This window comes from Anguilla rostrata, chromosome 18, assembly GCF_018555375.3.
Source record: "Anguilla rostrata isolate EN2019 chromosome 18, ASM1855537v3, whole genome shotgun sequence".
In the NCBI taxonomy this organism is placed as follows: Eukaryota; Metazoa; Chordata; class Actinopteri; order Anguilliformes; family Anguillidae; genus Anguilla; species Anguilla rostrata.
Window position 1 is genome coordinate 15219201 of NC_057950.1, and position 14376 is coordinate 15233576.

The following is a 14376-nucleotide window of genomic DNA, read 5'->3' on the forward strand; positions in this document are numbered from 1 at the left end:
AATTTGGAACAAATGCATGCTAATACCACATGGTATTCAACCAACCACAAAAAAGAGATTGATTTAAGAACAAGCAAATATGAGCAAAATTAATGACAAATTAAAATAGTATGTTAAGGCTATTTTCCAATAAATATGGCCTATGACCTTGAGGTACATTCTGCTGATTGTCCACAAGGTGTCTCTGCAAACACCACATTTACATTCATATGTACTAATTAATGTTATGGCATTAATCGCAATCATTTAAATCTCATCATCCGCTCCCAATCTCTTTATATCTTTACACATAAGTAGAGGCGGGTTACCTTAAGAATAGAAACACTGTCTGCGGGATATCTGTGAGCCTAGGACAAACAGGGAAACACCAGCAAAAGGAAACCTGCTGACCATGCAATACAAATGATAATGCAGATTGCAAAAAGGCATCCATGATCAGAGGAATTTAAAACATGAACAAGTTGTGGTTTGTGACTGAGGATTGGAAATATATAGGGGTGTTGACAGTACCAGTGAATAATTATATATGTTAATGCAATATTTGGGTTATAAACATGATTACTGTATCATTTAGCTAAACCAATTAACGATAAGAAGAGAAAAGGAATAATATTGGCCAGGAACATAAGGCACTGTCAGGGCTGCGTGGATTAGCATTATGCCGCAGATGATAATAGGAGCATGTGTGCCAGATCTTGCTACCACTCAAACTAGAGAATACAAATTAATTCCTTTGTTGTGCAGTGTGTGTGGGTAATATCTGCATTCAGCACCATTGAAGTGTGAAGGGCTGTGGTCTCCAACTCATATACTGTTAAGAAACTGGTGGCATCATTTTGTGTCAACTGTCATATTGTCCAGCTCATGAGCTGCACTGCTTTAAGCGCAGAAAAGGTTTTCACGAAGCAAGGCTTTTCAGTGCACCCATAACAATAACACAGGTCGCAAAAAGCATATTGGATTTTTTTTACGTTTCACACAATAAGCAGGTATTTCATGTCTGAGTTATATTCCATATGGTCAGACATGGTTGTTTTGTTGGCTCTTTGCATTTTTAATACATTTTGGCCTGTCAGCCAATCATCTGTCTCAAAGCCAAAAAAGATACTGTACATATAAGTATGTTCTTATTGTGTTTTTGCAAAAATTGCAGTGCATAGAATGGTTGTGAAAATTATATTCATTTATTCAATTTTGCTATGACAAAATTACATATGAATAGTCAATTTGACTAAATTTGATAAAATTATTAACATTCATTATTTTCTTGAAGGCTTAACTTTGTTATTGTTTTCTATTTTATTCAGTATTCAAATCCAGCATCAATAAATTACCAAACCATAAAGTGGTGTAATGGTGGATCTGATTTTGAATATTTTTCAAAAACTTTGTTTAAGAACATAACTGTCAAAATGTGAAATGGAGTCAGATCACTAACATATAATGTAATTTTTTTTAAAGTCATTTATTTTTTTAAATTAAATTTGAATTAAATTTCAACAGTAAAATGACAAAATAATCTTTAAAATTGTGATAACTAATTATTTTAAGCAGATGGAAATTTTGAACACAGTTAATCACTTTACACAATAATATTATTATCTAATTATTATGTTCTGGGGTTGACATGAATTTGATGTCAGCACATACAATTAATCACTTCCATGAATTATACTGGAGAATATTTTATCATATATGTATTATACCATGGGACAGTATTTCATCATATACGCATTATTTTAGGAGGCGACATTTCATAATACTTACATACATTACATTTCCATTCACAGCCAATGGCTGATTGGGTCCTTCCTACAGTGGTGGTAGGTCATGCAAACATGGCCGTGACTCCTGCAGTCCCCTAGGGCTGCTTTATCTCTTGGATTCGAACACTGATATTCTACATACCTGCTCTGAATTTTGGAGAATTACAGCCCTGTTTCACTGCATAAGGATGTGAGAGGGCATATAATATAAAGGTGCAGATGAGGCAATTTTAAAATCAACAGTCAATTTGGTTAATAACCCTCATGACTCTGCTGTCATTAATAATGGGGTTATATTTACAGAGATAGAGTGTTGCCAGTAGGATCAGTATGAAAAAAATGTCACCTGCTATCATTCTCAGCAACACATAAAGCCACATTATCCAAAATTATTATTTCAGGTCATACAGAATAGAAACATATTTTTGCTCCTGATCTAAATTTCTTTCACATTATTAAAATTATAACAGTTTTGAGTAGTAATTTTCAAAAGATGCTTTTTTGTATAATAATATAACATATAACATGTAACAAATATAACAATGAATAGCCTGTTTAATAAAAACAACAAATCAAATGAAGCCTGGCTATTGTTGAATTTATTCAGGAGCTGAGTGGCAGCCTAATATTAAATATCACACAGGTGACACTCTGACTAATAACAACAAAGATGACAGGGACCCTGATGTCAAATGAAGATGCCCAGAGGAAGTGCAAATGCTCCAAATGCAAATGCAACACCCAGTATCTACTCTAGACTATTTGTTAGGTTTCTTGTGTTTGAACCAATGATGCAACAACACACAGCTGGTCAAGAAACAGCTGATCAGCCAATTGTCCAATTACTTTTTGAATATGTGTAAAAAGGGCTGCAATGTTAATGCCCTCAAATTAAAGCTGTTTGTCTTTATTTTAACCTATGTATATATGTGTGTGCGTGTGTGTGCGTGTGTGTGGGCGTGTGTGTGGGTGTATATATACACACACACATAAACACACACATGCACACACTAAGTACAGAGCCAGGCCAGTTTTCTGAAGCCCATTGCTAGGAGACCAGGGTAAACTCCTCCCTGTGTGTCTTTGGCTGTATAAAGGCTTTGCACGTGCAGCTCGCTGACAATCTGCACTGAAATCCTCACTGACCTCGTACAGTCTCACACTTATTCCTTTACCACTGCTGCAGCTGCCGCACTTTGAACATAATGCAGGCTTCATTCCTGAACAACCGGGCAGAGAGTCACTTCACCCCCTCGCTGGAGTGTGAATTGGACAGCTTGGGGGGCGAAGGCGTAGTGAACCTGGGGTACAGCCGTTCCCCCCCGCTCTCGCCCCTAAGCACCATCTACAACCCAAAGTCTGTTCTGGCGAACCCCTATGGCAGCTCATGTAAGCTGGACCTGCCTGCTCCTGTGGCTGCTGAGTCCAAGAGCCCCAGTGACCACCAGGGGAAACCATCCACTGGATGCTGTTCTTTCATCACTCGAGCAGTGCGCGGTAAGAATGCTGCGTTTATTCATATGTACAGTATAGAAATATATGTGCTTGGGCTCAAATACCGGCACAAGCAAGTGAATATACTTGCACGTTACTTGCAAGAAAATTTTGGTCTTACTTATTGCACAGTGTAGTTCTATTTTTCCCTGAAAAGTAATGTATAATGCTGTGTATTTTATTTATTTTGTAACTTAAGTACATGTAAGATTATGAGTGAGTAAAAACATGTTATTAATGGGACAGAAAAAAATGTTATTCCACATTTTCGAACATGTTAATATTATTTCAGAATATATTGACTATAAGTTGTCATGTAATTTACCTGGAATAACAATGAAACTAAAGTCAAAAACAGATATATATGCAGAAATTAATGATTGCATTAACTTAATTTCTGCATAGAAAAATGGTCATAAGTAGAAATGTTCTTTTGTAAAAACATTTGCTTCGTAATACTTTACATTACAGTTTCATTATTGTTTCAAGAGGTTTGTCTTAACTTAAAAACTTAAGATTCTTAAGAGAGAAAAAGGACTGCCCTCCCATGAGCATGGATTCAGTCAGTATTTGCCCTTAACCTTCACTTAAGATTAAATGCCAGCATTTTTCAGCGCGAACAATTTTCTTTCATATTAGCAGTTGGTGAACTAACCAAACTTTGGGAAGAAAAAAAAAACTTGTATTTCATTTAGAAAAACGTTAAGTCCATAATTTAAATGACCCCAGACCATGTGTTTGTTCTGAATGCAGATTTTTCTACACATTTGCATTAGGGTTTTAGGAAAATAAACCAAAATTCACTGGATACTTATATGTGCATATCTTTTTAAAGAGGATTTTTTGTGCATGTGACAGGATTATGGGGAACCACACTGACAGAGAACACAGCAGAGAACCGGGAGATGTTTGTAAAGACTACTCTTAGAGAGCTGATGGTCTACATCATCTTCCTCCTGGATATATGTCTATGTAAGTAATGCCTCTGAGCAAATTTGAGATTGTGTGGTTTATTGTGTAGTCACTAATCAGTTATGAATACATAATGACATACAGAACTTAAAGCAGCCAAATAACATTTGCCAAAGATACTTTTGAAATTTGGTGAAGCACACCTGAACGTAAATGTGTTTTCTTAAAAGATAAAGTGCCATTATCTCCTGATTTATTATTTGCTCTATATCTGGACATTGCTGCCTTCGGTGGTATCAAATTGCATCCTCCACCCTCCATAGATGAGGTATAAAAAGCATGGCATTGTGTAGCAAAACACTGAGGATGAATGGAAGACAAACACGCTTGTTCTGCTTTTGACTGATAACAGTAGGCCTGCGTCTCTTTCTGCTGTCCCCTTGTCCTGGCAGGATTTACCATTGTTTGCGGAAGCTTTTGTGTGAATCCTTCTGGTTGTTTCATAACAAACTGCCAGGACTGCTAGTGCGCGGTTTTATTGCCTATATCTGTCACTGTGTGACACATCCTGAATGCAGCCAACATTTGGCATTTCTTATCTCCCTCCTCAGCATGGCTACCACTACATGCGTGTGCAAAGTCTGATTACCCGGTCTTTACAAATGCCTTCAAAAGTTTCTATTTATTTATATAAATTACCTCAGAGGTACAATGTGTCTGACACTATGACGTGTATTCTTGCACATTAATATCATTTGTATTAACACTGTGAATATGTAAACCTATTTATGTTTCTATTCTCAGTATATTGATGTCTACCTGGTAAAATGCGGATATTTCCCTTTCAGTGACGTATGGCATGACCAGCTCAAACGCCTACTACTACAATAATGCCATGACTGATCTGTTTGTGAACACACCCAGTGCGAGTGGCGTTACATTTCAGTCCATTAGTGACATGGGAGATTTCTGGGATGTAAGTATCATGTTTCTACTGATTCAGTGACGATGATAATGAGGATGATGATGACGATATCACAGGCTTATGGCGGTTAGTTTTTCCCATTTATGGATAGAGTAAATTGCTATGAGATTACAAAAACAGAAGAGCCTCAATATTTTTTAAACCTTAAAGAGATTCTGATAATCCCCTACACCGGACAGGATAAGCCAATTTAGCTTTTTAATTATTTAATTTTATAACACATAACACATACCTTTATCATTTAACAGCCACATCAGTGAAAGAAAACTGAATCTTATGCCTCCCATAATTACGCCAGTCAGACAACTAAAGTTGGATGCCCTCTAACATTTAATGACTGTTGAGTCTGATGGTCTTTCAGCATCCCTTTCAAGTAGAATGATTTCTCTCGACACTGAAAATTTGTCTGCAATAGCAAAAATTGTGTAGTGTATGGAGGCATAAGTAACACCTGTGGCTGTATATATTTGTTTATCATACTGTGTGTACAAATATTTGATTTATATACGACATGTATATCTACACTCAGTGAGCTGCTCACATATAGCCTATGTGTCTGTTTATCCACACATCCCATGTGACAAGCCTGAGCCGACTTCTGCACACAAAGAAAAACTCACCTGATGTTAAAAAAAATAAACATTTTTTAAAGTATGCTCGGCCCTTAAAATTTGTTAATTGCAGTATACATGTAGCTCTTATACATATGCAATCTACATAATTAACCATGAATGTTGTGCATCAACTGTATGCATATTTCCTCTATCTGAAAAGTATGCACAGGGACCATTACTGGATGGGCTTTACTGGACAAAGTGGTACAACGAGCAGTCGCTGCAGTCAAGTGCGCAGCTCAACGGGCAGTCCTTTATCTACTATGAAAACTTGCTGTTGGGAGTCCCCAGAATGAGGCAGCTGAAGGTGGTGAACAACTCCTGCACGGTGCACAAAGACTTCCGGCAAAACATCACAGGTTGTTACGATGTCTACAGCGCCGAGAAAGAGGACACTTCTGCATTTGGCCTCATCAATGGAACTGCGTGAGTAATCTCTGCAAGTAGTCTGCTAGTGTCTGTCTGTCTGTCTGTTTCTCTCTCTCTCCCTCTGTCTCTCTCTCCCTCTCTATCTCAATTTCAATTTCTATTTTTCTTTGCTTTATTGGCAGGAAAACTACAGTCACATTGCCAAAGCAACACATGTAAGACACAGAAACCTGGAAACCACATAAACAACATGCAACACTTATGATATGACCCACCATACAATAATAATAATAATAATAATAATAATAATAATAATAATAATAATAATCACAACATTTAAAAAAGAAACAAATAACATTAATTAAGGTGTGAAGAACAGAACACATGATTTTACATTTATTCTAATAAAAACAAATTTGTATAGTACAGGTTTTTAAAAAAGACTAGTTATGGTAAATTACCTTTTTCTGAAATGTGTTATATATATATATATGTATATATATATGATGACTCACTTTATTTTATTCTTTTTAGAGAGAATGTTATCTCTCTCTCTTTCTCTTTTTCTCTCTGTCTCTCAGTCGTGTAGATCATTTTGTAGACAATTATAACAAATTACTGCTTATTAAGTTGAGAAACAAATAGACATTTGCGAAATAAAGGGATGTTTTGATTCCCATGCAGCTGGCAGTACCACACTGAGAAGGAGCTGAAGGGTTCTTCTCACTGGGCCATCCTGACCACATATGGGGGCGGCGGCTTTTACCAGGACCTCAAAATGTCCAAGGATGAAAGTGCCGCAGTGATACTGGAGCTGAAACAGAACCTGTGGCTGGACCGTGGAACCAGGGTGGTTTTCATCGACTTCTCTGCTTACAATGCCAACATCAATCTATTCTGTGTCATCAGGTTAGAACTGCTGATACTGTATCATTAATAAGGAGTTTTGGGGGCTACCCTCTTCTCAAAGAAGAGTATAAATATGCATTACTTTTTCTTTTCTTTACCTTTTGTTAATGTACAATAATCACAACAAATAAGCAGTTGAGCGAAACTTTGCAATATTTTTTTTCTATTAGAAAAGGCAAAATTTTAACACAATGTTATTTTTTCTTAAGCCTAGTCGTTGAATTTCCAGCCAGTGGAGGGGCAATACCATCTTATCAGATCAGGACAGTGAAGCTGATTCGCTACATCAGCACCTGGGACTACTTCATCATTGGCTGTGAAATGGTGTTCTGTGTGTTCATCTTATACTATGTGGTAGAGGAGACCCTGGAGATACGCATACACAAGCTGTCCTATTTCTCAAGTATTTGGAACATTCTGGACGTGCTGGTCATTCTGGTGAGAGAGGCACCAGCTCCCCTCTCTTTCTTCTTAAGACACACATCCATGGCTTTGAGCCACTGCACACCAAATGAGTTAACTACTGATAGCAAGGAAATATAAGTATTCAAATAGAGAAAACCTGGTTAGAGGGACAGAAGAGTTAATCTCACAAAGCCCTCACCTGGTACGCTAGGCAAGCTAGAAACCTTACAGACACCACACCAAGGACAAACTGTGTACAGACCTCACTAAGACCAGGCAGTCTTGGTTAAAGCGATTGTTTTCTGTGCACTGCCATGCTTTGTGCCCTGATACAAATCAAGACAGTGGCAGTACAGCCTGTGTCCGGTAGCTCTGCTATTAGAAGCAGACTCTTCCTTTTTTGGAGGTGGTTTTCACCGATAAATCTCATATTCTTTACATGGGAAGGCTAAGGGGCAGCATAGTTATTATATATCACACTTTCACAAACTGCCTTCTAAGAATCTAACCAGTGTCTAAGCTGTCATGTTCCTTGCAGTGCCTATTGCTGTTACAGTATAGGCGCTCTCCAGATCTTACCATCTGGGTTCTGAGACTACTGGAAATCACCCTCAATAGTCAGGACATTGGGCTCCCTCTGCTGATGACAAACAACATTACATGAGTTTAATTTGGATTGTCATCTCGCTGATTTTTTTTGAAGACTTTATTTACTATGCATAGTAGCAGGCTGTGTGGAACTGTGATTGTGGTGCCCCGGTAAAAAGCATTCACAAGTCTTCATATGTCACATATATCATCATCACATATATCAGCAATTCATTCCAAATTTTTGTTTTGTTTGATTTATTTTCAAATCAATAAATTGTTTTTTTTTCCACAGCTGGCAATTGTTGCAATCATATTCAATGTGTTCCGGACCATCAAAGTGGATAAATTACTGGGAAAGCTGCTGGAACAGCCAGATATTTATGCAGACTTTGAATTTCTGGCATTTTGGCAAACCCAGTACAACAACATGAATGCCATGAATTTATTCTTTGCATGGATAAAGGTATAGTATCTCCATAGATGTGCTTTTCCACAGATAGATTTTATATTCTTCCCATATAATTCTGGTTGGTGGGTGGGAAGGTTCTAATATTATTTACACATTATTCTTCGCATGTCCTCTAGCAAACAAACATAATTAAATGTTCTGTTACTTTTGGCTAAGATACCCGTACTCTCATAAAACAGTCAACAATTAAACTAGACTTATGATCAGCGGTCAGCTTAATTAGCACTTCAGCTGTTTGACTTGTGTATGTCTATTAGAAACTGTGACACTGTGATGCTTGGCTGCCCCTCCGTAGGTGTTCAAGTACATCAGTTTCAATAAGACAATGACACAGCTGTCCTCCACGCTGGCACGCTGTGCCAAGGACATCCTGGGCTTCGCCATCATGTTCTTCATCGTCTTCTTCGCTTATGCTCAGCTGGGATACCTGGTCTTTGGAACAGAGGTGGAGTCCTTCAGTACCTTTGTGAAATGCATGTAAGAGGATCAACCTACTTTCTCCTGAGATATATTTAAGAGAGGGGGAATTAATAAAAACAAATAACATGAACAACTTGAGGGAAAGCAACCTCTCCTAACCCCTCCCCCAAATGACAAAAAACTTTTACAATGATAAATACATAAAATAAGGTCAGTATACTCCATTGATGAGCATGTAATGTTCTGTCTTATAGCTTCACCCAGTTCAGAATTATCCTAGGAGATTTTAACTACGATGCCATTGACCAAGCCAACAGAATTCTGGGACCCCTATATTTTGTCACCTATGTGTTCTTTGTCTTCTTTGTGCTGCTGGTAAGTAATTTTATTATTCACATTAAAAAATGAGTAATTAATCATTGAGCCAAAAGAAACTGCTCAATAATAATTACGTTATTTCTGTCCTCCAGAATATGTTCCTGGCCATCATCAATGACACATATTCAGAGGTCAAGGAGGAGCTGTCCAAGGAGACAGATGACCTCCAGATTACTGATATAATAAAACAGGTATTGCATGAAACAATGAAACAACTTACTAACATGCTTATAACATCTTTCAAAAACATTTTTTAAAATACTTATTCATTTTACTGTGTTTCTGTTTCAGAGTTACACGAAGACCTTTATGAAACTTATGTGTATAACAACTTTCAAAAACATTTTTAAAAATACTTATTTATTTAACTGTGTTTCCGTTTCAGAGCTACACGAAGACCTTTATGAAACTTAAATTCAAAAAGGAAAGAATCACTGATGTGCAGAAGGCCTTACAATCAGGATCAAAGGAACTAGAGTTTAAAGACTTCAGAGAAACCCTGAAAGAGTAAGTAAGGGATGTCTGAGAATTGGACAATGACCACAGTGTTACTAAGCACAACAGCCATTCCTTTACTGTAGCAACATTTACACTATATGACCAAAAGTATCTGGACACCCATTTGTCTGGGGCTGTTTTTCATGGTTTGGGCTAGGCCCCTTACTTCCAGTGAAGGCTAATCTTAATGCAATGACATCCTAGACAATTCTGTGCTTCCAACTTTTTGGCAACAGTTGGGTGAAGGTCCTTTCCTGTTCCATATAGGATGTTGTTATAGCAGCAAACTCCATATTAATGTACGTAATATTGGATGAGATGTTGGATGTCAGGTGTCCACATACTTGGCCATTTTTTACCATTTAAAATATTTTATTTATTTCTTAATTCACTATTGTCACAGAACTGGTAATCCATCCATGTACTGTAGGTAAAGGTGATGATGCCTAAATTGTTTGTGTCCTTCAGAATGGGCCATGCGGACAGTGAGATCTCAGCAGCGTTCTCCAAATTTGATCGTGATGGTAACCACATTCTGGATGAGGAGGAACAGACCAATATGAAACGCGAGCTGAAGGAGAAAAGGGTTGGTAGACATGTACAGCAAATCCTTGACAGCTTCATATGATCCATAAAGCATGTAAATGGAGGAGTTTCTGTAGTTTATTCCCATTTGTGGACAGGGCAGCAGCAGCCTGTCCACAAATGGGCAGCATTTTAAAAATACCGTGACCCCACCCTAAACTGTAGCCTATCGGCTGATGTACAGCTGCAGTACGCAGCTGTCAAATGTTCAATCTGGTGGACATTTTTTGACAGGCAATGGAGCAACTTTTTTCAATTGGTCACTATCATACTGCAACACATTACCGTTGCTGAAAAATACCTATTTGTTTTTTACATAACCAGTGCTTTCGGATATGTTCACCTGAGAGCACTGGCTATGTCATCAAAATTCCTGGGTATTGCTGTATTTGCACCTGTTTAAAAAAAAAAAAAAAAAAAACTTTTATAGACAGACAAATTTGCTATTATTACCTGTGCAGCATTTTAGAGTTAAAATTGCTTTTCTTGCTATGTCACAAAATCTTCTTTATTATTTCACGCTGTTGCTAATGCAAGCCAATCAACTACTGCCCAGTTTTCTAGTCAGCTAGTTAGTGTGTTTGGTCACAGCAGCTGATTAAGATCATACGGAAAACTCACTGAGGCAGACATTTACTTGTTGTCCTAATTCGTTGAAAATGGAGAAACTGGGGTTCTCTTGCTGTCTGTACTGAATTAGCTGTGATGTGGTTGAACTTTGATTTAGATGCTGACAGTTGTTATGGTGACACCAAGGAAGACTGGCGATTGCACATGTACTTATGCACTATATATGGTGCAATACAATTAAAGTTATTTCTCTGTTGTATTTAACAGTGTTATGGGACAGAGTACAAATAATGTTTATTTATTTTATGAATAATTGTAACATAGCCTGGGAGAAGGGGCCTTGTTAGACAGAGCTGTACTTATTTTGTGTGTTGCATGCTCAGGATGCTCTAAATGCTGAGATAAACACCCTTGGAAAACACTATGGTAAGAAGGTGCTGGCCCACGCAAAAGAGCAGGAAGACGGGCAGAGCGACAGTAATGGAGGAATCACAGTGTCCCAGGAGGAGTTCACTATGTATGTACATTTCTGTCTTCTTAAATATTAAATAAGATGTGCGTGTATTCAGTAAGTATAAGGTGAAAGCGGTTCTTTTCTGAATATTAAGGCAAGCACATATTTTCTCTGTTTAATTACAAAAAAACATGGTCAAAATAACATGTTCACGCTGATCTGTTCAATTAAATATCCAAAAAATTCTTATAATGCCTCTCATACCTACAGTATAAAACTAATAAGAAAACAAAAAAACATTTTGGCATCCAATTCATAAGACCAAAAAGAAATATAAAATTAAATGGAAAGTACTAAATCATATATTAGCAATGAAAAGAATAAAACAATGATATTAAACTCATCTATGAAACTGAGCACATTTTCAAAATAGCTTAATAATAACAACAATAATAACACCGGCACCTTTTCTGAAACAGGAGATCCAAATCAGCATAAATAGGTGAAATGAACTTTGAAATATTTCCTATATTTGAAATAATTATTAATTATTAATGACCTATTAATGTTAAAGCTTTTTAAGAAATGTGCTCTCATAGCTTAGTATAATATTGTGTATTTTCTCATTGAAGGATCATTGCTGTGGTATATTCATCCATCTGCTTTTCTATAACAGCTGTTTTGTTTTGTCTTGTCTGTTGAAGGTTGGTTAGGCAGGTTCTTCAGCTGGAGGATTCAGTAGCAACCATTATGGGGAAAATGGACCTCCCAGCCAGCAGTGGATCCAAGAACAATACAACAATGCCCACACTACTTGCCCATATCTTTGAGGTAAGTATAACTGAAATCTGCAAAAAAAATATCTAAATAAATACTGAGCCTGAAAAACAATACATGCTGTACTCAGTTCTGTGTAGTGCAAAATCATACTTAAACAAGGATATTAATTAAATAATTTTGCTTGTTTATGTGCATATTTCCAACCTTATTTGAAAGGCATAAATACACTATATGACCAAAAGGGTTTTTCATGGTTCGGCCTAGGCTACTTATTTCCAGTGAAGGCAAATCTTAATGCTACTGTATACAATCACATTCTAGACGAGTGTGTGCTTCCCCAACAGTTTGGGAAAGGCCCATTCCTGTTTCAGCACGACAATATCCCCAGGCACACAGTGAGGTCCATATAGACATTATTTTGTCAAGAATGGTGTTGAAGAACTTGACTGGCCTGCACAGAGCCTGGACCTCAACGCCAACCAACATCTTTGGGATCAATTGGAAAGCCAACTATGAGCCAGGCCTAATCGCCCAATCAGTGCCCAACCTCCCTAATGCTCTTCTGGCTGAATGGAAGCAAATGCCTTCAGCAATATTCCAACATCTAGTATAAAGCCATCCCAGAATAGTGGAGCTTGTTACGGCAGCAAAGGGTGGACCAACTCCATATTAATGCCCATAATTTTGGATGAAATATTGGATGTCAGGAGTCCACATTCTTTTGGCCATATAGCGTATATTCTTACAGTTTGGGGAAAAATGGTGAAATGGAGGATAGAATTAAAGTTATTAAAAGAATTAAAGTGATGTCTGTTCATTGGTCCCACAGAATGAAAGGCCTGCCCCTGACGGCACTGTACAGGCCCCTGTGATGGGAACCACCTTTGGGGAGAATGCTAATAACTATGGAAACCTAAAGCATCGGTACGCTGGATCCAACTGGCCCATCAGTGGCTACTCTAGGAGCCACATGTGAAGCATGTCCAGGTGTCCACAGGGGGGCGCCAAGAAACTCAGATTGCAGAACCTGCTCAGATGCAGGTTCATTGGCTCTGGGTTTTTTTACATCTTTTTTTTTTTTTTTTTAAAGAAAATGCTTCAATTTTACAAAAAATACCCATATACAACTTATTATAACACTTTACAAAACTTTTTCTTCCCAGCCCTTTAACTTAACTATTAAAATTTGCATTACCTGTTTGTGTGAAGTCATGAAAATAAAAGATTACAAAATGTCTATAATAAAAAAGTCAACAACGCATAGTTAAATTGGGTTAAATTGGGTGAGAAAAATCTCCCAGTGGATGGTATTTAAAATCAAGTTATGAATTTAATATAAATTAGGGTTGTATCCCTGTCTCTGTCACACTCTATAAAAATACTGATGAAATTCCATTTGATTTACACATCCATATAATGTACAGTACAAGTGCATTCAGCGTAATCCAGTCTCAAAATCCCAGAGCCAAAGAACCCATTTGAGAATGCACCAACAGCAGGTTTTACTCCAGTTTAGGCGAATATTTTTCTAGTCTTAAAATGACCCATGTGCTATGTCTGCTATACTGAAATCTGAAAGTAATATAGCTTCTTTGTATGCACTGCATGTCTTAATATATGTAAAACAAAGATATATGACTTTATGTTAATATGATGGGTATGTTTCATTAGTAAGTGTAAAGTATACTTTATGTATTTTCTTTGTGTGTGTCAGTGTAATGTGTATTTAGAAATGTCGTTTGGAAGGTGACCTTTTACTATATGAATATATGTTAATATATTTATTCCACTCCGTATTTGACCATAAATGTAGAGATATGCTGGATAAAGAAAATCATGACATTTTTTGGTTGAATCAACTATGTATGATAACATTATTTCAAGAATTCTTGTCCTATTAACTAGACCTTAACTTATAAAGACAAAGTCTGATTAAAGACAGTTTTTTTCTGTGTAAATTAAATGAATGGTATTTCTGCAGTGAGCTCTACGTCTGTTTGTCAGTATATATAAAGACTACTCTGAATCACCTTAGAATCATGCAGAGCAAAAGTAAATTAATGGCGTTAAATGAAAGTATTGCAGAAATTAAATGGCTATTCACTATGGCAATATGTTTCCGGGCCACTGACTTTTGCTGTAAGATGAATATTAAATAGACCAATTATTTTAGAAAA

At 37.0% G+C, this 14376-nt stretch overlaps 1 protein-coding gene across 1 annotated transcript; it reads left to right on the forward strand.

Moving 5' to 3' along the window:
- The first annotated feature begins 2865 nt into the window (after positions 1–2865).
- Positions 2866–14303, forward strand: pkd2l1 (polycystic kidney disease 2-like 1). Its single transcript, XM_064316958.1, has 15 exons — positions 2866–3263; positions 4119–4232; positions 5021–5148; positions 5932–6197; positions 6825–7049; positions 7259–7487; positions 8338–8508; positions 8810–8991; positions 9189–9309; positions 9405–9503; positions 9698–9819; positions 10279–10396; positions 11349–11482; positions 12124–12250; positions 13029–14303. The coding sequence occupies exons 1-15, from the start codon at positions 2972–2974 to the stop codon at positions 13173–13175; spliced, it is 2475 nt and encodes an 824-aa protein (XP_064173028.1). The 5' UTR covers positions 2866–2971; the 3' UTR covers positions 13176–14303.
- The last annotated feature ends 73 nt before the right edge of the window (positions 14304–14376 follow it).